The 26,697-nt window shown below is 36.4% G+C and overlaps 1 protein-coding gene across 1 annotated transcript in view; it reads right to left on the bottom strand.

Moving 5' to 3' along the window:
- DIAPH2 (diaphanous related formin 2) overlaps positions 1-26,697 on the bottom strand; it is a 958,873-nt gene that overhangs the window by 187,413 nt on the left and 744,763 nt on the right. The window contains exon 25 of the mRNA XM_032331686.1: positions 25,719-25,854. Within this exon, the coding sequence (XP_032187577.1) occupies positions 25,719-25,854 (136 nt within the window). The remainder of the gene's footprint in view (positions 1-25,718; positions 25,855-26,697) is intronic.

The following is a 26,697-nucleotide window of genomic DNA, read 5'->3' as shown; positions in this document are numbered from 1 at the left end:
TACAGGATTTTAAAGACTATGATTATTTTGCCTGTCCACTGGACAGAAATAACTTTTAATATTTTTAATTATTTCCCCTCTTTTAGATAAGTAAAAAATATTCAAAAACATATCTGTTCCTCTTCAAAACTGTGGCTAAACAATGGTATCTACCAAAAGGAGGGAGAGTGGTATCTGCCAAACGCTCCTTGGCAAAGATTTGGGACCAGGCAATACTTTATTCTTTTTATGATTTGTTCACCTAAACTCATCAGTAAAATCTGCATACGATCAGATTTCACTCAATTCTTTATTTCCTATTTATAGCCTAGATCAACAGGGGAAAATTACAATCCGCAAAGAAATGATAAGGGCAATTTTTCACTTAGCACTTCTGAGCCAGTAATTTTTAGTATAAGAGGAATTTATCCCCCTCTTTTAGAAGGAATACACTATTGACGCTTTATGCTGATGACGCTGATGATATATGGAATCCTGGTTCTTCAACAGGATTATGATTTCTATTTCAGGGAAAGGAAGAAAAACATTATGATTTCTTAAAGCAATTACCTATATTGTGAGGTTTTTACATTTGTTTTAGAAACTAAGTACTCACATTAGCACCGTCTTCAACAAAGAAGGAAAAGTATTACTCAGAGAATCCCATTCATTGTTGAAATTTTTGTATCTAGTCTAGAGTAAGCTATGTTCAGGTGTACTCTGAATTGGGGAGTAAAGGGAGGAAGAGGTCACTTCTACCTCAAAGTCAAACCTGGAGGAGTCAACATGTGCTGGATGGATTGGTCATCCTCACTTAAGAGGTGATCTGGTACCAGGTAGCCTTGTTAACATGCAGCTTTACCCAAGATATTGTACAACAAAGTTTCTTAATCTCATTAGAATGACTAGGGCAGGGGCGCCTGGGTGGCTCAGTGGGTTAAAGCCTCTGCCTTCAGCTCAGGTCATGATCCCAGGGTCCTGGGATCGAGCCCTGCATCGGGCTCTCTGATGGAGAGGGAGCCTGCTTCCTCCTCTCTCGTTCTGCCTGCGTCTCTGCCTACTTGTGATCTGTCTGTCAAATAAATAAATAAATAAAATATTTTAAAAAAATGACCAGGGCATATTTACTTGGAACAATAATAAAGAAAATGATAGATTAATCAACCATGCTACATTTTCTCTGAAGAAATACTATGTAAACATAAGGACTGCATCCATAGGGGACCAGGCTACTCAAGGTCTGTCTCCCAGTGTGGCCTTGCATGAACAGGGAGTGGGTTCTCGTATTTGAACTCTCCCTTTTAGTGCCAAAAGTCTGTTAGAAAAGTCTCTTCAATGTCAAACTTAGCCAGTAAAGGATCAACTATGACAGAGTATGAGTTTCATATATAATTAAAAGGGGTTTAGTAGGATATTTTTTCTGTTTTGAGAATTATATAATTATTATTAGATTGAACCATATGGGCCTGCCATTTTTATAGGCAAAAAAAAAAAAAAAAAAGGCCAAATAGCAACAATTTCATATGGTTCAAACTAATATTTAGGCATATAATGAAGTCGTTTGAACTATTACCAGTTCTCTAAGAAAGTATTTTAAAATAGAAGAGGGACAGACAAAAGTGAAAGATGACACCATGTAAAAGTCTGTAACAACAAAAATATGCATTTAAAAATATTTTCTAAAATGCATAATTTCAAAGACACAGTCTTTCTAATAGTTCCTACATTCCATAACTCCATCCTCCATGCTTTAACTTTGATTTGATAGAAGATCAAGATAAGCCTGTGCTCTACACATAGTCAGCCCATCTTTTCAGCTATTATCCTCATGATAGAGACATTGCCAATTTTTCACTGAAGTCTATAATTTCTGGTCTTTCCCTAAAGCTTAGGAATGGTTGTGTAAGATCTCCTAGAACTCTTTCCCTTGCTCCCACTCCAGCACAGGGATACAAGGGAGCTTATCTTGTCATTTTAATGAAACATCTTTGAGGTATGATTTCACTGGGGAGAGATTTAGAAATCAAAGCTTAAGTAGGGCTTGTGAAAATAAGTTATGCAGTACTGAGCAAAACGCAATGTCTAAAACTCGTTTTTTCTTCCTCAGCAAGCATTAATGAATGACAAGCTTTTATATGTTAGTTAATATACTTGGAGATAGAGAATACATGTTTGTTTTTACAAGACCTTGATACAGCCAGAACTCACTGAGAACTGAATAAATAAATCTACTCATTATAGTATTTTTTAGAAGAAAATTCAGCAGTATTTGCAAAATAAAGTCAGATTTTTTCTATTGTGAGCACATGGAGTAACAACTGCTTCAATATTACGTAGAATATCAATATATCTGCCACATTTATACTTTCTTATTAATTATAATTTTATTTTTGTGCATTGTAATTTATCAAACAGGGAAACAAATCACCCATCTCAGTTCAATCAAACATCTAAATACATTTTTCATGTTCTTGGTTGACTTTTATTAATGTCAGAGAATGCATTTTCATAAAAGAAGGACCTTTCACGTTCAAAATTCAATCTTTTCTCCTAACATGTCTAACATGACACAAACATATGGTAAATAAAATTATTTCAATAAATACGAGAGCCAATGGACCACTGAGGAAAACCCAGAGCAAGTGAATATACTGAATACTAAAGAGGGTCTGAGGGGCGCCTGGGTGGCTCAGTTGCTTGAGTGTTTGACTCGTGGTTTTGGCTCAGGTCATGATCTCAGGGTTATGACAGCGAGCCCCATGTCAGGCTCCGTGCTCCCACGGAGTCAGCTTGAGATTCTCTTTCCTTTGTTCTTTGCTCCCCGCTCCGACCCCGATGCTCTCTCTAAAATAAATAAATCTTAGAAAAATAAAGAGCTTCTGAAACATATAAATCATTGAAAAATTTTTTAAAGATTTTATTTATTTTTGTGAGACACAGAGCACAGATGGCGGCAGGGAAGAGCAGAGGGAGAAGCAGACTCCCCGCTGAGTAGGGAGCTCCATGAGGAGCTCCATCCCAGGACCCCAGGATCATGACCTGAGCCAAAAGCAGACGCTTAATGGATTGAGTACCTAGGCGCCCAAATCATTCAATTTTTAAGGAAGTTTTTCTTTGAATTCATTCTTTCATTTTTGATGAAATGAATTCACTGACTCATTTCATGAATTCATGAATTCAAATGAATTCATTCATTCATTCTTTCAATTAATAATTCAATAGTTTCTCATTAAAAAAGAGAGACATATTCAATAATAATGGTTAGCCAAGATATACCTATATATCAGAAAGGGCTGACAACTGGACAAATGTTGATTACATGGTAGAATATACTAGTTAGAAAGTCTGCTTTCTATTTTCTCAATAATATAATTAAGGTTAGGTTTAGAAATAAAATACTTTGTCTGAAGTAAAGGAATAAGACATGTCGAGTAACTTCAATAAAAATAAAGAGCCATACCAGCATTCAAGAACAATGGAACTTGTGAGGAATGTAAGTGCAGCTGGTGTTTCCCTGGACATTCCTTATTATATAAGGATTATTGGTGCTATTACACTTTTCTTCTGGGGCATTTAGAAACATGATGTCTAACCATTTGTCTTACAGAGTTATATATAGGCATACCTTGAGGCAGGGAAATGGCCCAGATAATCTAGAGAGCATCCTAGTTTTTTATGGAAACCAAATCACAGAAAACAAATTCAAAGGATTGATAATACTCTAAGTGAACTTAGTACCAAGAGCAAAAAGACCCAGGAATAATGTTCCAGAATGAAATACTATAAGCCTTATATATTGCTTACAGAGAACCTGGTATAAACTATCTGTAGATATGATACCTTAAGCCACTAGGGATTAAAAAAGAGAAATAGGAATCTCTTTGGCAAAACATGTGAGAAATTTAAAGCTGTTTGCTCAGAGTATGTAAAGCACTCATCAGAGAAAAATGTTCAAACCTACTTTAAGAGAGATGAAAACTGTTTAATATATCAGAAGAGGGCTGAAGAAATCGTTTCTTGATAGAGGTTCTCATAGGAAAAGCTCCCTTTTTTATTTCCTACAGAGATCATGCTGTAATTGATGAGAACAGATAGTTATTTTGAAATAAATAAAAGAGATCATTTGCAGGAAGATATATTTTTTAGATATAGATTCTTGCTGAAAGAGTCTCACTTTTATTCAGGTTCAAGTGTTCATTTGTTCCATGAACAAAAGGGTACAGATTTTGCTTCTTTCATTAACTATATTACTTAGGCAAAACATAGGGACATGTTTGTTATCTGAAGCACATATGAGAATACCCATCAAGTGTAAACAAAAGGCTTTAAAGAACAATAAGGATAATTAAAGAACAAGTATACCAATACTTCATAACTGATATAAGATATTCTTGGTCTTCACTAGATGTGTTCTGAAGCAGTTATATAATCCATTATCTATCTCCCTCCCCACAACCAAGGAATTCTATTTTAATATAACAGGGACATTGCTACTTAAGAAATTCTTTGGCAGTTCATTTTATGAACCACGCACACACAATACAAAACACAAATGATCATTCTTTAGTCAGTTGCTTGAGTTCATTTTGGTATGCCATAGCTTGAAAAACATGATGGTATCCATCCATCGAAACATTAGACGAAACAAAGACTCTGCTGAGTTGCCAGTAAACTTACAATACCAAGGATATCCTCCTACCCTGTCACCAAAAACAACTTGATTCTGATTGATTCTGTCACTAACAGTAGTTTCAAAAATTACAGGCATGCAAAGCTTAGAAGATAAGCCTCTCACGTTTTCACGTATAATAATTTATCATGACTAAATTTAAATAATTAAAAACAACTTTAAGCGCTATGAATATGGAAAGGTATAGTAGAAAGAGCAGTGGGCTGAGGCAGGCTCTACTCCAGGCTCTCCTATTTACACTAAACTGGCTCTATGACCTTGAGCAAGTGCTATTTATGTCTCAGGTGTCACACCTGTAAAATAAGATGAGTCGAGTCATTGGACTGTAGGGTTCTTAAATGTTAGCGTGTATCAGAATCACCTGTAGTTTGTCATAACACGGATTGCTGTCCCCACGCAATTTCTTATTTAGTTGGTCTGAGTGAGGCCAGAAAATATGCATTTCTAATAAATCCTGGGTTACACTAAAGGCGCTGGTCCAGAGATTACACTTTGAGAACCAGTTCCCCAGGAGAATGCCAAGAACATGAAGTGCAAGGATCTGGCTGCCTGCTGCCATATGGTTCCTGAGGTACCTGCCAAAGTGTCACAAGGTATCCAAAAAAGCTGCAGTATTCTTTCAAAGGCAGAAACTCAAGCTGTACAATGGCAGTACACTGGCCTGTCAATTAGCAACAGGAATGAGGTGAGGGGGAGGCAGAAGGGGTGGGAGCTATACTTAAAAGATATCTTTGCTAATGAGTTCATCCAGTAAAACCATAACCCATATTTACTTGTTAGCGTATTAAAGTAAAGCTTTACAGATCTCACATATTTCCACACCCACCAAAGCATACAAAACAACTATGAATATATAATGTTTACAAAGCTAAGAAATAAGGTTAAGTTTTATATACTATTTCTTATCACTCCTCCTAGATAAACACTACTTTAATATCAGTAAAATAAGGACATGCTGATCCAAGCATCTATATTACTGAAATGTTCCTAGAAAATTAGTAGTTATTAGCTATTGCTGAATGGCACATGCTGGTGTGACAAAAAACACACACTGTAGAAGTCTATTATAAAACTTGGAATTTTACATTTCCAAGAAGGTTTTGAATCAAACAGGTGTTTTTTAGAAATGGAGTGAAAGCACAAGAGGCCCTCCTATTGTGTTTAATATAATTGTGAAAACACAATGTAGAGGAAAATATAAAACATAAAGACACTGCTTAATTCCTTTCAAACAGAAACTAATTCGCTGAGGTAGTTCTCACCACCTTATTTATATATCAGTTTGCTTGCAAATCATGATGTCACCCATCAGGAAGCAATGTATCGGAAGACTGAGATACTGCAACAATCCCAGAGAAGGGGAGAGATGCAACAGAATGATAAAAACTCATCATTAACTTAAAAAATCCAGTTTTGTAGATAAATATATAAAAGCATTACATGGGAATCAGCAACTAGTTTCAGAAACTGCCTATGGGCAAGAAAGAAGAGCAACAGTGAGATCAAGAGCAAGCAAGAGAGAAATGTTTGTAACAAAGGACTTACATTTTGTGAACTGAAACTTGGTATTTCGTATTTCTTGACTACCAGAAATTTAGAGATGCTGACTTCCACATAAAGGTTGCCCTTGCCTACAGTATTTGTGAGACAAGCTCCTTACTCCCTGCCTCTCAAACAAGCAAACAAAACAAAACAAAACCCTGACATATGGCCCCATTTTCCATTTCAGTAATACATTTAATAATACTTTAAGACATACTACTGTCTTGAGTAAATACAATGACACCTCCAGAATACAAATTTGTGGTTTTATTTTGGTATGTAAGCTCCAGTTAGTCCCTACTTACTTTGTCTTTAAAGGACCACATTCTTCAGAAGAAGTGTTAACTACTTAAGTCCAGGGCAAATGATATCTTCTCCCAAGGTTACAATTATCTATAGTTTCAAAAGGAAGAACACAGACATTTCCTTATAAAGATGTTTACTTTGTACCTCTGCAGTCTTAAGAGAGGGGATGAGGGAGGATGGGCTAGGAACCCTTTACCACCACCCCCTTAACTACCTCTGAGGAAAGAGGTACTTTTGGGGGGTTTCATTTGCTTGTCAGGGTTAGTCAGGTGAAAACAGAGTTTCCAGCTTGCTTGAGCCACAGGAACTTACACTAGATTACTTAAAACAAACAAAGACACAAAAAAACAAGGCTTCATGTACTGCGGGGGATGAAACGTAGTTACACTTAAAGCTTAACGTAGCCATCATCTACCTCTATACCTTGATCTCCATTTCCTCTCAAAATATGCTCAGATAGCCCTTAGAACTTTGAGTGAAGAAAAAGAGATGCAAAGAACAGTATAACAAGAGCTAACAACATAATGGATTCCAGTTACTCCAGACAGAGCTCTAACTCAGAATGAGGTGCTTCAAACAAGAAAAGCAGTTTTTAAAACACGGGGGTAGGGGGGAGAACACTGGGGAGGACACAGGGGAAGCGGTTTCATATACCATACTGAAGTTCAATAGAGCAAGGTCAGTTAAGCACTCTGTCCTGAGACACACAAATCTTTCATTTTCAATTGCTTTCAAATAAAAAGAGAGAAATCCCCTTTTCAAGTTGCATTGTTTAAATGCAACTACAGCTACTCTTGTCTAGCAAAGGCCAGGCAAGCTTTCTCTACTGATGCTTTTCAAAAAACAAACAAACAAACAAACAAAAAAAACACTCAATTGGCAAAAGAAAGCAAGTGCAAAGGGTTTCTGACAAAAGAGGCCTACAGGGAACAGATTTTCCTTTCATAGAAATATTGTTCCAGAAAATCAGAGGCAGTAGAAACCCAAATCAGAATGTGTAGACATTAGTGAGATAAATAAGGAATTTTAAAAAGTTCTTCTACTTCACTCAACTGCATAAAATTATTAGCTTAAAAACTGGGATGGGGGAGGAGACAAGAGGTGGAGAAGTAGACTGCTGAGAAAACATCAGGTAGCAGGAGATCAGCTAGATAGCTTATCAAACCACGCCGAACACCTACAAATCCAACAGGAGATTGAAGAAAAGTGCAGCAATTCTAGAAACAGAAAATCGACCACTTTCTGAAAGGTAGGACCGGTGGAGAAGTGAATCCAAAGGGACGGGAAGATATACCGTGGGGGGAGGGGCCAGCTCCCAGCAAGCAGCGGAGCAACGGAGCACAAAATCAGAACTTTTAAGTCTGCGCCACTGAGGGACATCATTCCAGAGGCTAAACCGGGGTGAAGCCGACACGGAGAGAGCATGGCCTCAGGTCCCGCGGGGTCACAGAAGGATCAGGGGTTTCTGAGTGTCGCAGAGCTCGCAGGTATTAGAGCAGGAAAGCCGGCTACAGAGACAGAGCTGAGGAGTGAGCTCTCAACTCGGGCTTACCTTGAACCAGAATCCATGGCACAGGCCACTGCTCTGTGAGTGGGGACCCCACAAGACCTAGGGAGACCCCCCCAGAAGAGCTCAGGGATCTGTGGGGTTCGGAGACTCCCGATGAGGCTGTGTGCTAGAGATAGACATGCTTGGTCACAGACTGGGTGAGCTCAGAGCACAGCCGGAGGCCAGGGAGAAGGGAGTGATTGAGCGCTTTTCTCTGAGGGCTCACTGAGGAGTGGGGACCCAAGCTCTCGGCTCCTCCGGACCAGAGGTTGGGAGGCTGCCATTTTCATTTCCGTCCTCTGGAACTCTACGGAAAGCATTCAGGAAACAAAAGTTTCTGAAAGCAAACCCGAGCGGATTGCTTAGCCTGTCTCCTGATACGGGTGGTGCAATTCCACCTCGGACAAAGACACTTGAGAATCACTACAACAGACCTTTCCACAGAAGATCAAAAAGAAATCCAGCCAAGACCAAGTTAACTTACCAAGGAGAACAGCGGAATTCCAGAGGGGGAGAAAGCAAAGCATGGAATTCATGGCTTTCTCCCCATGATTCTTGAGTCTTGAAAAGTTAATTTTTTTTAATTTTATTTTTTCTTCTTCTGAATTTTCTTTAACTTTTACCCTTTCCTCTTTTAACATTTTTACCTAGTTTATCTTAACAATACCTTTCATTAAAAAAAAATCTTTTTGAACCTTCACTATTATAGTCATGTTTTATCCTTCATTGTATCTAATTTTTTTTACATACACACAGGGTATCTTCTTCTAAAAAAAATTGGGATACAACTTCTAATAGTTCAAAATATACCCTAAATCTAGCACAGGGCTTTGTTCTGGTCTCCAGCCTGAGCAAATTCTCTCCACTTTCTTTTTCTTTATTCTCCCAACCAAATTATTTTATTAATTCCTTTTTTAGATATTAAAAATTTTTTTCACCTTTATAGGCATATTCCATCCCTTCATTGTGTATACCCTTATATATGTTTTTCATTCTTTAAAATTTTGGGAGACAGTTTCTTCTAAGAGACCAAAATACTTCCAAAATTAAGTGAGTGACCCTGATCTATTCACAAGTCTAATATATATTTTTTTTCTTTTTCATGTTTTTCTTTTTTTTTAATTTTTGTTTTCTGAACTTTTTACCCCCGTTCCCCCCTCCACGATTTGGGGTCTCTTCTGATTTGGTTAAAGCATATTTTCCTGGGGGCTTTGCCACCCTTTTAGTATTTGATTCGCTCCTTCATATATTCTTAACTGGATAAAAACACAAGGCGAAAAACTCACAACAAGAGGCACTACTGAAGGCTAGTGACTTAATCAATACGGATATTGGTAATATGTCAGCTCTAGAGTTCAGAATGACGATTCTCAAGGTGCTAGCCAGACCCAAAAAAGGCATGGAAGATATTAGAGAAACCCTGTCTGGAGAAATAAAAGCCCTTTCCGGAGAAATAAAAGAACTAAAATCTAACCAAGTTGAAATTAAAAAAGCTATTAATGAGGTGCAATCAAAAATGGAGTATCTTACTGCTAGGATAAATGAGGCAGAAGAGATAATTAGTGATATAGAAGACCAAATGACAGAATAAAGAAGCTGAGCAAAAGAGAGACAAACAACTACTGGACCACTAGGGGAGAATTTGAGAGATAAGTGATACCATAAGACAGAACAACATTAGAATAATTGGGATTTCAGAAAAAAAAAGAGAGAGGGGAGCAGAAGTTATATTGCAAAGAATTATTGTAGAGAAGTTCCCTAATATGGCATAGGGAACAAGCATCAAAAACCAGGACGTGCAGAGAACCCCCCTCAAAATCAGTAAGAATAGGTCCACATCCCGTCACCTAATAGTAAAATTTACAAATCTTAGCGAAAAAGAAAAAAATCACTAAAGCAGTCTGGGACAAGAAGTCTGTAATGTACAATGGTAAAAATATTAGATTGGCAGCAGACTTATCCACAGAGACCTGACAGGCCAGAAAGAACTGGCATGATATATTCAGAGCACTAAACGAGAAAAACATGCAGCCAAGAATACTATATCCAGCTAGGCTATCATTGAAATTAGAAGGAGAGATAAAGGGCTTCCAGGATAAACAAAAACTGAAAGAATTTGCAAACACCAAACCAGTTCTACAGGAAATATTGAAAGGGGTCCTCTAAGCAAAGAGAGACCCTAAAAGTAGTAGATCAGAAAGGAACAGAGACAATATACAGTAACAGTCACCTTACAGGCAATACAATGGCACTAAATTCATATCTCTCAATGGTTACCCAGAATGTAAATGGGCTAAATGCCCCAATCAAAAGACACAGGGTATCAGAATGGATAAAAAAAGGAAACAAACATCTATATGTTGCCTACAAGAAACACATTTTAAGCCCGAAGACACTTCCAGATTTAAAGTGAGGGGGTAGAAAACAATTTACCATGCTACTGGACATCAAAAGAAAGCTGGGGTGGCAATCCTTATATCAGATCTATTAGATTTTAAGCCAAAGACTATAATAAGAGATGAGGAAGGACACTGTATCATACTCAAAGGGTCTGTCCAACAAGATCTAACAATTTTAATTATCTATGCCCCTAACATGGGAGCAGTCAATTATATAAACCAAATAATAACAAAATCTAAGAAACACACCGACAATAATACAATAATAGTAGGGGACTTTAACACTCCCCTCACTGAAATGGACAGATCATCCAAGCAGAAGATCAACAAGGAAACAAAGGCCTTAAATGACACACTGGACCAGATAGACATCACAGATATATTCAGAACATTCCATCCCAGAGCAACAAAATACACATTCTTCTCTAGTGCACATGGAACATTCTCCAGAATAGAACACACCCTGAGTCATAAATCAGGTCTCAACTGGTATCAAAAGATTGGGATCATTCCCTGCATATTTTCAGACCACAATGCTCTGAAGCTAGAACTCAATCACAAGAAGGAGTTTGGAAAGAACAGAAATTCATGGAGACTAAAGAGCATCCTTCTAAAGAATAAATGGGTCAAGCAGGAAATTAAGGAAGAATTAAAAAAAATTCATGGAAACAAATGCTAATGAAAACACAATGGTTCAAAATCTGTGGGACACAACAAAGGCAGTCCTGAGAGGAAAATATATAGCAATACAAGCCCTTCTCATTATTCACCATGACAAAGTGGGATTTATTCCAGGGCTGCAAGGTTCATTCAAGATCCACAAATCAATCAGTGATATAATACATTATCAAAAGAAAGAACAAGAACCATATGATACTCTCAGTAGAGGCTGAAAAAGCATTTGACAAAGTACAGGATCCCTTCTTGATCAAAACTCTTCCAAGTGTAGGGATAGAGGGCACATACCTCAATATCATCAAAGCCATCTATGAAAAACCCACCGCAAATATCATTCTCAATGGAGAAAAACTGAAAGCTTTTCCGCTAAGGTCAGGAACACGGCAGGGATGTCCATTATCACCTCTGCTATTTAACATAGTACTAGAAGTCCTAGTGTCGGCAATCAGACAACAAAAAGAAATTAAAGGCATCCAAAGCAGCAAAGAAGAAGTCAAACTATCACTCTTTGCAGATTATATGATACTATATGTGGAAAACCCAAAAGACTCCACTCCAAAACTGCCAGAACTTGTACAGGAATTCAATAAAGTATCAGGATATAAAATCAATGCACAGACAATCAGTTGCATTTCTTTACACCAACAGCAAGACAGAAGAAAGAGAAATTAAGGAGTCAATCCCATTTACAATTGCATTCAAAACCATAAGATACCTAGGAATAAACTGAAACAAAGAGGCAAAGAATCTATACTCAGAAAACTACAAAGTACTCATGAAAGAAATTGAGGAAGACACAAAGAAATGGAAAAATGTTCCATGCTCAATGACTGGAAGAACAAATATTGTGAAAATGTCTAAACAATCTACACATTTAATGCAATCACTATCAAAATCCTATCCATTTTTTTTTTTCAAGGAACTGGAACAAATAATCCTAAAATTTATATGGAACCAGAAAAGACCTCGAATAGCCAGAGGAATATTGAAAATGAAAGCCAAAGTTGGTGGCATCACAATTCCGGACTTCAAGCTTTATTACAAAGCTGTCATCATCAAGACAGTATGGTACTGGCACAAAAACCGAAACACTGAATAATGGAACAGAACAGAGAGCCCAGAAATAGACCCTATGGTCTCTATGGTCAACTAATCTTCGACAAAGCAGGAAAGAATGTCCATTGGAAAAAAGAGAGCTTCTTCAACAAATGGTGTTGGGAACATTGGACAGCCACATGCAAAAAAATTAAATTGGACCATTTCCTTTTACCACACAAGAAAATAGACTCAAAATTGATGAAGGACCTCAATGTGAGAAAGGAATCCATCCAAAACCCTTGAGGAGAATACAGACAGGACCCTGTTTGACTTCAGCCGCAGCAAGTTCCTCCTAGGAACAGCGCCAAAGGCAAGGGAAGCAAGGGCAGAAATGAACTACTGGGACTTCATCCAGATCAAAAGCTTTTGCACAGCAAAGGAAACAGTTAACAAAACCAAAAGACAACTGACAGAATGGGAGAAGATATTTGCAAACACATATCAGATAAAGGGCTAGTATCCGAAATCTGTAAAGAGCTTAGCAAACTCTACACCCAAAGAACAAATAATCCAATCAAGAAATGGGCAGAGGACATGAACAGACATTTCTGCAAAGAAGACATCTAGATGGCCAACAGACACATGAAAAAGTGCTCCATATCACTCGGCATCAGGGAAATACAAATCAAAACCACAATGAGATATCACCTCACACCAGTCAGAATGGCTAAAATCAACAAGTCAGGAAAGGACAGATCCTGGCAAGGAAGCGGAGAAAGGGGGACCCTCCTCCACTGTTGGTGGGAATGCAAGCTGGTGCAACCATTCTGGAAAACAGCATGGAGTTTCCTCAAAAAGTTGAAAATAGAGCTACCTTACAACCCAGTAATTGCACTACTGGGTATTTACCCTAAAGATACAAACATAGTGATCCGAAGGTCACATGCACCCGAATGTTTATAACAGGAATGTCTACAATAGCCAAACTATGGAAAGAACCTAGATGTCCATCAACCGATGAATGGATAAAGAAGAAGTGGTATATATATATATATAATGGAATACTATGCAGCCATCAAAAGAAATGAAATCTTGCCATTTGCGATGACGTGGATGGAACTAGAGGGTATTATGCTTAGCGAAATAAGTCAATCAGAGAACAACTATCATATGATCTCCCTTATATGAGGAAGGGGAGATATGCCATGGGAGTTTGGGGGTAGGAAAAGAATAAATGAAACAAGATGGGATCGGGAGGGAGAAAAAGCCTAAGAGACTCTTAATCTCACAAAACAAACTGACAGTTGCTGGGGGACAGGGGAGTGGGAGAGGGTGGTGTGGTTATGGACATTGGGGAGGGTATGTGCTATGGTGAGTGCTGTGAAGTGTGTAAACCTGGTGATTCACAGACATATACCCCTGGGCCTAATAATACATCATATGTTAATAAAAAAATTTTAACAATTTAAAAAGAAATTGGGATGGGGGTTCTTTTATAAAAATGTGAGACTAAACACCCAAATACAACACTGTATTATGACTTTTGTGTTACAGCATAGCCTAACCCAGCAGACTCTGAGAATATGATTCTTCTATGGCAGAACCATAGAGGTGTGAGAAGAACCACTGGGACCCTGTCCTTCCATGAGCAGTGCTATGCCTCCAGCTCCCTAGAGCTGTTTGCATCCATTCTGTTAAGTGATACTCCAGGTAATTCCTAGGCAGTTCTATCCACAACTTGGCAAATAGAAAAAAGCTAAATCAAATTCAGGAGTTCTGAAATATCTCCTCTGACAAAGAGAGGTATTTTTTTTTTAACAATGTACGTTTAAAGTAGATTCCAATGCTGATTCCAACAAAAGTATTATGTTATCCATAGAAAACTGCACATTTACAAGGATAATCATCTTTTGCCTCCCAAATGAATTATACCAGCATCTTCTGAACTACTCTGAAATAGCTGATTTAGATGACAATCAGGTATTCTCCATATTGGTTATGACATTTTTCTACTATCATTATATAACAAAGGCATAACTACTTTCTTAAACTAAGATGTGTTTCTTTCCCCCCACAAATTAGTCAAGATATCATATACTCATAGTTCATGTGTGGAGGGAGTGACTGAGGACAGAGTACTGATCAGACATAAAGAGGGAAAAAATAGAATTGTTCATATATAAAAATACATGAAAAAAATGAAATATATGTTATATGCTACACATGGTCCTGTGTGTGTGGATACGTATACACGCACATACATAAATATGCAGCAAGAGACATTATTTCTTACAAGAGAGACACACACAGAAGGAAAAAGGTTAACAGTTAGTAACCCCATTAGTGGGTTAATGGTACTGAACTATCAGACAACAATACTATGATTAGGGTGTGTCACTCCCACTCAGCACGCTGTGGGGATTCAATGAATACTTGTAGCATTACATTAAAAACCACTGTAAGGTTTTCATCTGTAATAATCCTTTCGTACATGTAGTGTGACAACAGATTCTGTCCTGAGTTTGAAGCAGCCCAGGGCCTCAGGGATTCAGTGTGGTTGGAACAAATATAATTAAAAAAAAAAATCCTTAGAGACTCAGTTGGGTTCAGTGCAATTTGTTGATTCTATGAATCTGTTAGGTGCAATTACTTAGATGAACTTAATCTATTTGAGAAGAGAGCCAAATTAATTGCAATGTTGGTATACATCAGCTTTTATTTATTCCACACTTTATTAAGAAATAGAATATTAAAATATGGAGCCAAAGTGTATTTCTAATAAATGATTAGGCTACCTGCAATGTGTTTTGGTCATTCCTTATGTAGTCCATTTGTTTCACCCACTTTCATGCATGGCAACAAGGACATAATGTAAGGAAAGCCAAATTTGTAACTGCCAACATTGTGCATCTTCTACATGAGAACTGATGACATCTTGTTAAATGTTCAACATATTGAATACAGCTCTTACGGTTTTTGCAAATCTTGAGTTTCTACATTTAGAATGTAAGAACTTTTAGTGAGATCTAAAGTATATTACTTATCTTTTTTCACATATTTATTTTTATCTCCTGCTTAAAAGAATATTTTTAGTAGATGTGGAAATTTCTTTTACTGATAAGGCACAAAGAATGTGAATTTAGCACATTTCCAGTGGACTGATGTCAGAAATGTAATTATTTTATTATAAGGTCAGAAAAAAATTACTAGTGAAAAGTGGCTAAGATAGGCTATAGGAAAAAATAACTAGAACTTTGATTCATCTAAAGTGTATTTTGGATTTAATAGTACAAAGGACACTCTCTGATACCAGTGTGCATACTCACTGATGATCTAATGGTCCAGAGACAATAACAAAATCCTAAAGGTCTATCAGGAACCTATATTGTATGTGCAGGTTATATGTACAAAATTATATATAAGCACTACATTCTACAATTTTCACTTGTATAAAATGGAAAGCCAAAAATAGGGGGAAGTGAGGTGGTTGAGTGGATGAGAGGAGAGTTGTGGACTGACAGAGTTTAGAAAGATTACAAGTGATAAAAACTGATCTACAAATGGTTTTCTATATAATTACAAAATCAGACCAATCAAAACATCTCCTTCCCTAGGCATTCTAGACAACCAAAATTTTATTGCAGTGATTATTGCCATTAATAGTTTACTTTATTATGTTCACTAAAATAACTACTATTATGAATGGGATAAAAACATCTAATACTTATTAAGTGCCAACCATTCTAATAAGCGCTAAGAGATTTATGTGTATTCTCTCATTTAATTCTAGGAGATAGATGCTATTCTTTTTCCTGTTTTATAGACAAGGAAGCTGAAGACCAGAGACGTTAGGTGAGTTGCCAAAGTTACACTGTTTGCAGGGAAGAGTATGAAACTGAACTCTTAACTGCCACAAACTGAACGTCTTAAACTGCCACAGGTTTGTCTGGCTCCAAAGGAAAAAAGGTTGGACTCATTTCATTTGCAGGCTAACCCAGTGAAAGATCTGCCTCAGATAACATGTCATTGGGGGTCAGCTGACTCACACAGCAGGGTGCAATTTCTCACTGGATGGCTGCTACTGTGGGAGCTACTCTTGCACCCGGATGACTTAACCCAGTATATAAACTTATAAATTCAAGAAGCGCTTACTGAATGAATGGCAGCAATAGGGCATAATGTTGCCTAAGTTGGACCTAAAGATGTTTCATTAAAATAACCAAGTTCCAAATTTATACTAAATAGCTTAGTTTGCTAAAAGCTTTAAGACCTGGGCAAACCTTAACTAAATAGTTTTATTTGGGAAAAAGTCCCACAAATTACCACTGAGAAAACAAACCTAGAGGACAAAAGGAACAAGTTCTGATTTTGAATAAACACAGATTCGTTGAAATGTTTGCTAAAGTAGAAAGCAAGACAATCTAAATAAACAGAATATCTGCCAGATACCTTCTTTTCCTCCATGGATAAGGCTTTATTAGGTCAATGATTCTTTTTTAAGTCCCCCAAGTATACGTACTTCTTTAGTATTGCATTATCATTTATGAGCTGTTCATTAACATTTGTAGAATATACCACAATGATGGTACCTATATATTCTCAGTAATTTATATTATTGGGAGTACTTTAATATTACTGGGGTCAACCCTGTTATTTATGGGTATCTTAATCTATAATTTTGGTTACTGTAACTTAATGTCTGAGGTACATTTGGAAACACAGTTTTTACCTATTCAGATCAAAATAACATAAGGTGCAATGAATTCATTTACTTAAAAGATGTAATTACTTTAAAACTTGGAACACAGAAAAACAAAACTGCTAGCCACAACTAATAACAGAATTTAAATGTTTAGATTTATTGGCTAAATTTTGCTAATTCACTCTCAGAAGAATGAGTTTTCATCAAATCTGCCTAAGGTAGCTCATTCTTTTTCATCGTACTAGAAGTACATAGGCCATTCTAATTTCCTTATAATCTTATATAAGGAGGAACAAAATAGTTCCCGATTAAATAATATTTGCATAAGAAACACACTTGGAGTTTCCAATTTCAAAATACCCTTTTAAAATGCATCTCCTTTTATCACTTTCTCTAAGTCCTTGCAATTCTTTTGCTGACTTCCATAAACATGAAAAGGAGATTTATTCACAAATATTACATATATTTGGTAAGCTTTCTTGCTTTACCTATAGAATTATTTAATTTATTTTTAGTGGTCCCTAAGTTAATTAGCATCTATACTAATATAATCAAAGGTTGTACACCATAGACTATACCAAGAACTTTGCATGATTTCTATACTATTACACATTTTAGAGTACATTTATTGATTTAGCATATTTTTTCCTGCATTTAAATTAGCTTTCTAAATTTTACATTTAAATAAATGATGTATTACTGTGCATGCTCTAATTATAATTATTTGGGAAATGTGCAATAAATGTTGGTCGTATGAATAAAATAACCCAGTATGTCAAAAAAATCAATACATAATTATATATTGGTAAAACTGTGCTGAGCTTAAAAAAGTAAAAAAATTCAATCCATTTTAATTCCCACTGCCTTTTTTTCCCCATCTCTTTCATGGAAATTTTCCTTCTTGTTACCACCTTCTTAAACTGCCACAGGTTTAAACTCCTCCTTTGCAGACAGAAACAGATATGAAGTAACTCTTCTTTTTTCATCTTTCACCGTTCTTTTCTGGTTTCATCCACCTTGCATTCACCTTTCCTTTCTTGTGCTCCTGGCTCACTACACCTCAGTAATCCCTAAACCAATTCTTATAATCACCTTGGTTCTCCTACCCCATCACACCACACCTTCCCTGCCTGACTTGGAAAGCTCTTCACAGTCTTTCCAACAGCCTTTCTAACTTTCCAACACTTTTTCAATTCAAACCCTTCTCTGCCAATGACAACAATGAAGGCAGTTGTGGATCTGGAACTTGAATGTAGGACATACCCTCTTACTCATTTTTTTTTTTTTCTTTTGTTTTTTTTTTTTTAATTTTTTTTTTTATTTACAGCATAACAGTATTCATTATTTTTGCACCACACCCCGTGCTCCATGCAATCCGTGCCCTCTATAATACCCACCACCTGGTACCCCAACCTCCCACCCCCCGTCCCTTCAAAACCCTCAGATTGTTTTTCAGAGTCCATACCCTCTTACTCATTTTGATGGACCTTCCAGGGAGCCATTGGAAAATACCATACATGCAGCCTGCTGCCTTATTTGCTGACATGCACTACTGCTGATGTTACTGCCATTTACTTGAATAGTTTTGCCTCTGCACAGCCAGGTATGAACTCAGCCTTTGGCATCTACTTCAACTGGTATATTGAGGTTATACTCAGCCTTTTCTGCAAAACTTTGTCATTTTACTAGACTTCATTGAATTCCCCTTTTAGATATTTCTAGATAATCTCTATTATATACTAGTACATTACTTTTTGGTTCAGCTTTATTTTATCTGAAGAGTAGCAGAATATGTCACTCCAAATATGCCACTTTGGCATAAGGATTATTTTGAGCTGAAGGCAACTGAGAAAAAGCAGATACAAGAAAAGCTCTCTGTCTTCCCCCTACTTGCCTAAAAGCAGAACATACATTTATAAAGTGTTGGGGCACCTGGGTGGCTCAGTCATTAAGCATCTGCCTTTGGCTCAGGTCATGATCCCTGGGTCCTAGGATCCAGCCCCACATCAGGCTCCCCACTCAGCAGGAAGCCTGCTTCTCCCTCCCACTCTCCCTCGTTGTGTTCCCTCTCCTGCTGTGTTATCTTTGCCAAATAAAATCCTAAAAAAAAATTATAAAGTGTCCATCTTCCCTCTTTATCAGGAAGAACATAAGTTAATCACCAGAGACAACTCTAAATAGACCCTTATCAGTCCAGAAATAGTACCAGAAGAACCTGTATAACAAACTTCATTAACTAGCCCTTATCCTTCATTAGTTCCCCATATGTTTACCTACTTAAAATTTGCTGCCTTAAAAACTCAAAGTCCTTTTCCTTTGTCTTACCTAAACATTTCTAAAAATTTACTATTCTTTTGTTAAGATACTATATAAGCCCAAGTTTCAACCATTTATTTGAGTTCCGTATCACTTGAGTACTTCCACATGTATGCCACATTAATAAAGTATCCCACTTTAATAAATCTATTTTTCTTTTGTTAATCTATTTTTAGTCAATCTAACTTACAGGACCACAGGCAAATAACCTCAGATGGGGAGTGGGAAAACAGATATTCCTCCTTTACACATTTCTCTGACAACATTGTAAAATTCTCTGACAAAATTTTTTTTTGTTTTAAAGATTTTATTTATTTATCAGAGAGAGAGGGGGAGAGAGCGAGCACAGGCAGACAGAATGGCAGGCAGAGGCAGAGGGAGAAGCAGACTCCCTGCTGAGCAAGGAGCCCGATGTGGGACTCCATCCCAGGATGCTGGGATCATGACCTGAGCCGAAGGCAGCTGCTTAACCAACTGAGCCACCCAGGCGTCCCTCTCTGACGAAATTCTTAAGGATAGGGACTATATCCTGAATTTTTTTCAGATTCTGCAATGAACTCAAAATGACTCTTAGCAGCAGCAACAAGTATATTCTAGGTCTTATGTTATGTACTGTACTTAATTATCTCATTTAGTTTTAAGTATAGGAGGTAAATGTCATTATCCTACACTTACAGATGAAGTAACTGAGGCATGAAGAGATGAAGAAGAACAAGGTCATAAATCTAGAAGGTGGCAGAGCTAGATCTGATCTTCTAGCTCTTTTAAATGCACAGATTTAAGTAACTTTTTAGGTTTTCATTTTAAAGTTTGCAAAATGACTATAATGTATAATCATGCTTTTTTTTCTCCTTTACAATTAAAAAAAATACTAATTCTTATGGCTTTTGCCTTCTGATCTCCAATTCTCTCAAAATGGAGGCTTAAAACATGGGATTTTTTATGGATTTAATATGAAAGATATAATTCTCTCACTGCTTGGTTTCCATGATATGTTCACTTAATTTAGAGTCCAGCTTATCATATCTAGATAACATAAATAATCTGTTGTGTTTGCCTTATCCTCTTACTCTTCTGAATAAATTCTAATATTTATTTTTGACAATTATATTGTGCATGTCAAATAAATATATCTTACTATTTTTACTTATTAGCTATATGGGATCATTGGGATATTTTCTAAAAGGGAGGGGTTTGCAATTTTGCTAAGTTGTTATGAAATAGAAACTTTACAGAAAGAGTGTAAGTTGTTGGAAATTTTAAAGTAACTTTTTTAAAAAAAAGATTTTATTTATTTATTTGACAGAGAGAGACACAACGAGAGAGGGAACACAAGCATGGGGAGTGGGAGAGGGAGAAGCAGGCTTCCTGCTGAGCAGGGAGCCTGATGTGGGGCAGATCATGACCTGAGTCAAAGGCAGACACTTAACTGAGCCACTGAGGTGCTCTTCAAGTTACTTTCTTTACCCAAGGGACTCTTCACTTAGCTACTGTTGCTATAGGTTGGGTTCTCTGGTTCTAATGGTATGTATCTCTAATCACATGTGCATGAATACCTCTACGCTCTATATAATACATATCTTATAATGGCTATCAAGTGTTTGACATCATCTCTCAGTGGAAAGGAAGAATACAATTCTTTTACTGGAAAGTGGATAATGCTGTTCTAATTAGACACATTTGAAGTTCTCTAAATCACTTTCTGATTGCATCTCATTCTCATGTCACCCATGGATTCATATTTTATGTAGTCTGAAAATGCTTCCCCCAAGGCCCTCAAAGTGTCCGCAACTGATTTCCACCTAGTCAACAAGAGCATTTTTTATAAGATACTAAGAAATTCACTGAGTTCCATCTTGATCCCCAACTACCCAACTCTGTTCTTATTTTTTCTTCTCATCTTCTTAAGGCAACATGATTCCAATGGAGAATCTCTTTCTGAAACATATTTATAAGTACTAACACACATATACTTTTAAGTATAAAATCATATTATAATATTACTACTACTAATACTAACAACAAAGTATTTGCAACATATGGGCCACAAATCAAGAACCAAATGGTAAATTTACTTGTTGATCTCTAAGTAGAGATATGGGAACAATACGTAAAAGCTAAATTGTATTTTAAAGTGCGTCTTTCATATTTAGATCACTTGGGTAAGCATTTGCATAAAAACTTATTCGGATCTTCATGCTATCGCTTTAATAATATTTGAAGAGGTAATTGATCAAGTCTTGGGAAATGAAAATATATACTAGAGACATAAGCAAAATAGGTCCTTTCTTTCCTTCTTTTTTTTTTTTTTCCTTTTCATTACAGGTATATTTTTAGGGAAATAGTAAAAGGCTGATAAAATACTTGGGGAGAGGGAAGGGTGCAATGCAGTATGGGGGCAAGATTATGTTCTTAGACTCTGTCTTGACTGCTTGCTCTTTTCATTATTCACCCCAGAGATTTTCAAAGTGTGGTTCAGGGACCTGTGTGGGCCTCGGAGAGCACTTCAGATATGCCAGGTAAAAACTATGTTCATAAGAACAGTGATACTTTTTTACCTATTTGTCTCTCATTCTTTCATGAGTTTATAGTGTTTTCAGAAGCCACATGACAAATGATACTGCATGAGATTGAACATAAAAGCAGTATGAGAATCAAGCTGTCTTTTATTAAGCCAGACTTTGAAGAAATCTACAACACTAAATTTTCTCTTCTTACTAATATTTTTTGGGGGGTAGGGGGTTAGAATGTAAAGCCCCTTTTTTTTAAATTTATTTTTTACATTTCTTTTTGGTGTTCCAGAATTCTTTGTTTATGCACCACACCCAGTGTAACGCTACTTTTCATAAAATGATGTTATTTAGCATGTAATAGATTTACTTTGTTATTTTAATATAACAAGTAAATAAAAAGTTTTCACCCCCACAAATGATTTGTCTGCTTTTGTCTGTTTTAATTCTAGCATGCTAAACATCAATATATATTACCCCAATTTTTTTTATAAAAAGGTATTTTGGGTCCACAATAATTTTTAAAAGTGTTAGAGTGGGTTCTGAAACTAAATACTTTCAGAACCTCTGATTTATACTTTACCCTGGTGATTTCATTCAAACTCCTTTGTTATGAGTTGAATTGTCTAATTAATTAGGGCAAGGTCATATTGGACTAGGTTGGACCCCTAATCCAATATGACTGCTGTCCTAATAAAAAGAATACCATGTGAAGAGACACACACACATACAAGGATAATGGCACATTAAAACTGAAGTTATACTGCTGCAAAACAAGGAACTACCAGAAGCTAGGAGAGAGGCTGGAACAAATTCTTCCTTAGCATCTTCTGAAAGAGCATGGCCCTTCCTATACCTTGATTTCATACTTTTCTCTAGAACTCTGAAACAAATTTCTATTGTTCTAAGCTACCTAGTTTATGGTACTTGTTACAGAAGCCCTAGCAAACAAATATACCCTAACTTTAATCATCAGAAGCCAATGATTCTCAAGTCTGTCTGCCTAGTCCAAACCTCTTTCCTGAGCTTCATATGCATATGATATACAGTGGCTACTTAGACATTTCCTATCTTTCCAAAATATATCTTTTCTATCTGAAAATGAAACATATTCAAAATGACACTAGTCATTGTAACCTTCCTGATGAAATCTTCTCCATTCCTGAATTTTTTCTTTATGAAGGTTCTCACCCTCTTTAATGCCTCCATTCCTCAATTTCCACAGTCAGTCAGTTCTATCATTTAATACCCCTCCGGTAATGGTTAATTTTATGTGTTAACTTGGCTGGGCCACAGTGCTAGATATTTATTCAAACATTATTCTGGATGTTTCTGTGAGGTATTTTTGGATGAGATTTACATTTAAATCAGTGGATTTTGAGTAAAGCGGATGGCTGTGTGTAATGTGTGTGGACCTCATCCAATCAGCTGAAGACATAAATAGATCAAAAGACTGACCTCCCCTGAGTGAGAAGGAATTCTAAAAGCCAGCTGCCTTCAGACTTGAACTACAATACCAGCTCTTCCCTGGGCCCATCCTGATACCCTACTCTGCAGGTTTTGGATTTGCTTCCATAATCACATGAGCCAATTCCTTTAAATAAATCTCTGTATTATCCACATCCTATAGAACTCCGTATACACCTTATTGGTAACTTCTCTAACCTCACTACCACTGCATAAATTCAAACCACCATCATCTCTTGTCAGGACTATGATAATAATTTTATAATTCTATTATCACTGGCCCTTCTCTTTTCTATCCATTCTCTATGCGTCTGTCAAAATAATCTTTCTATGAAATCTATGTGAGCACATCACTTTCCCATTTATAAACACACAATGGGCTTCCCATAGCTTTAAGGGAAAAGCCCTTAGCATAGTTTCCCATACTATTATCTCACTACTCCCTCCATGCGCAAAAGGGAGTGACTTTTAGTACTATTCCATGACTCCATCCCCTTTTAAGTAGGAACTTCCTACAAATACTCATTGCCACGTGTACTCCAGTGTTTTCCATAATTATCTTCAGTCCAGACCAATTCTTTTGATCCTAATTATGAAGTCTGTTTGCTAAATTATGTTGACACTACACTTTTTAACTTTGGTTGTTAACTTATTTTATTCTTTTAAAATGATGTTATATTTATTTCCTGCATAGAAAAGATAAACTATAGTGGATCCCCCAAAATTTTTATATATTTTAAAGGCATTAAGAATAAATTTAATGTATACCTATCATTTCAGAAGGTTAGCCATTAAGAAACATTACTGAAGAATAATTGATAATGGTTAATAATTATAATTAAAAGCTATAATCAAAATAAATAATAATTGAATCTGGACACTGACGGCTTAGATTCTACCTCTTACTGTCTTTATGAACTTGATTAAGTTACTTAACTTCTCCATGTCTCAGTTTCCTCATCTTAAAATGAGATTGTAGCCCTTTAATAAAAGGGTTTTATGAGGATTAAACGTGTACATATATGTAAAATTACTACAATAGTTCCTGGTACACAGTAAGTGATACATGTTGGTAACTGCTGTTAGTTATTGTTATTTGACAATGGCATTTATAAGTACAAAGATTCTATAGCCAGACTACTTCATTTCTAATCTCGATGTTGTACTTTACATTTGCATGACCTTGGGCAAGCTTTCTAATTTCTATGAACCTCGGTTTCCTCAACTGTATGAGGTAATAACAGTATCTACTTCTTTTTTTTTTTAAAGATTTTATTTATTTATTTGACAGAGAGAGATCACAAGTAGGTAGAGAGGCAGGCAGAGAGAGAGGGAAGCAGGCTCCCTGCTGAGCAGAGAGCCTGATATGGGACTCAATCCCAGGACCCTGAGATCATGACTTGAGCTGAAGGCAGCGGCTTAACCTACTGAGCTACCCAGGTGCCCCAGTATCTACTTCTTATGTTAGGAGGATTAATGGACTTAAAGCATGTTAAAGTCTTTGAACAGTGCTTGGCACATGGTCAACATTACACAGTGCTTGCAATTTTTACTGTCATTATATTAAGAAATAGGTGACCTATATCAATCATGTTCTCTTGTATCTTGTTCAGATTTTGTTTCATTTTTAAAAAAGATTTATTTTTATTTATTTGCTATAGAGAGAAGAGAGGGGACACAAGCAGGGGGAGTAGTAGGCAGAGGGAGAGGGAAAAGCAGGCTTCCTGCTGAACAGGGAGCTCAATGCGGGGCTAGATCCCAGAACCCTGGGATAATGACCTGAGCCGAAGGCAGATGTTTAACTGGCTGAGCCACTCAGGCGCCCCAGATTTTGTTTCATTTTTAAATTCTCTAATTTTTAGTGGCAAAGGCTATGCTTTTTCTTAATTTTTCTTCAACTTTCATAGTGCAGCTACCTGGTGCCCATCACTTTACTTACCCTCTCTTCTTTAAAAATAAAATAAAATAAAACCAAAACCCCCACCTTTAATACACAATCATTCCTGCTAACCAGAAAAACAACTTACTTTACACTATGTGGACATATAGCATCTTTGTTCTTAGGATCACAGTTGAATAAGATGTCTCTCTCTCTTTTTTTTTCATCTTGTAATAGTGCTGTCAATATGTATTACAACTTGAATTGTTCAAGGGCCCAAGGAAAACTGTTATTACTGCATTGTCAACAAATGAAATTAGCTAAAAGGCTCATCTCCCTATACCAGTTTTTCTCTTTTCATCTCACCCTCTTCTTTCCTCATCACTGTATCATCCAGAACATAATAGGATATAATTTGATAAAAGAAATGAAGGGAAAGAGACTGTTTCAAAAATAAATTATCTTACATTGGTTCTCAAAAATCCTGAGTGCTTGGTGTAGGGTAATAAGAAATACAGATAATATTATGAGAGAAATATGACATAAATAAATAATATTATGCATTTTCTACCAAGTACATAACTATTTACATTATAATCCAAAATCACTCAAGTTAAATTATTTTGTACTTTATATCTTTCAGAAATTGAAAGTACTTCATACCTTTGTTTATATCAATGAGTTGTTTCTTTTTCTTCTGGCGTTCTAACTTTTCTTGTTCAGCTTTCTCTTTTGCAAGCTTTGCCCTCCTTGTCTTCTCTTCCATTTCTTTTCTCTTGTTGTTTTCTTTCACTGCTTCCTGTATATATAAGCAAATTTAAACACAAATCCTTCCATTACTTACATGTTATAGAAGCTGCATGATTTTAAAATTGTATATACATATGCATGCATGTGGGTGCTCAGAGATGGTAAAATATCATAGCAGCTTCAAAGTCCATGTACATACTTTTGAGAAAAACAAATAATTCTAAGACAGACCTTCTTGAAAAATAATTGGAAATAACTCAGGCTTTATTTTTTTATGTTTTTATTTAAATTCCAGTTAACATACAGTGTAATATTAATTTCAGCCATGCAATATAATAATTCAACACTTGCTTACAACACCCCATGCTCACCTCAGCAAGTGCACACCTTAATCTCCATCAGCGCTTTAACCTCTCCCCTCCTCACCTTTCCTCCTGCAACCCTCAGATTGTTCTCTTAATAGTTAAGAGTATTTCCTGGTTTGCCTTACTCTCTTTTACCCCCCTTTCTTCATTTGTTTCACTTCTTGAATTCCACCTATGAGTGAAATCATATGGTATTTGTCTTTCTCTAGCTTATTTTGCTTAACATAATATTCTCTAGTTCCATCCATTTCATTGCAAATGGCAGTATTTCATTTTTTTGATGGCTAATATTCTATTGTGTGTGTATATATATATATATATGTACATACATATATGTATATATGTAACACCTCTTCTTTATACATTCATATATCAATGGACACTTGGGTTGTTTCCATAATTTGGCTATTGTAGATAATGCTGCCATGAACATAGGGGTGCATGTGTACCTTTGAATTAGTATCTTTTTATTCGTTGGGTAAATACCTAGTAGAACAATTGTTGTACCATAGGATCATTAGTTCTAT

Source organism: Mustela erminea, chromosome X (assembly GCF_009829155.1).
Source record: "Mustela erminea isolate mMusErm1 chromosome X, mMusErm1.Pri, whole genome shotgun sequence".
NCBI lineage: Eukaryota > Metazoa > Chordata > Mammalia > Carnivora > Mustelidae > Mustela > Mustela erminea.
This window is presented reverse-complemented; position numbering and strand designations above follow the sequence as displayed.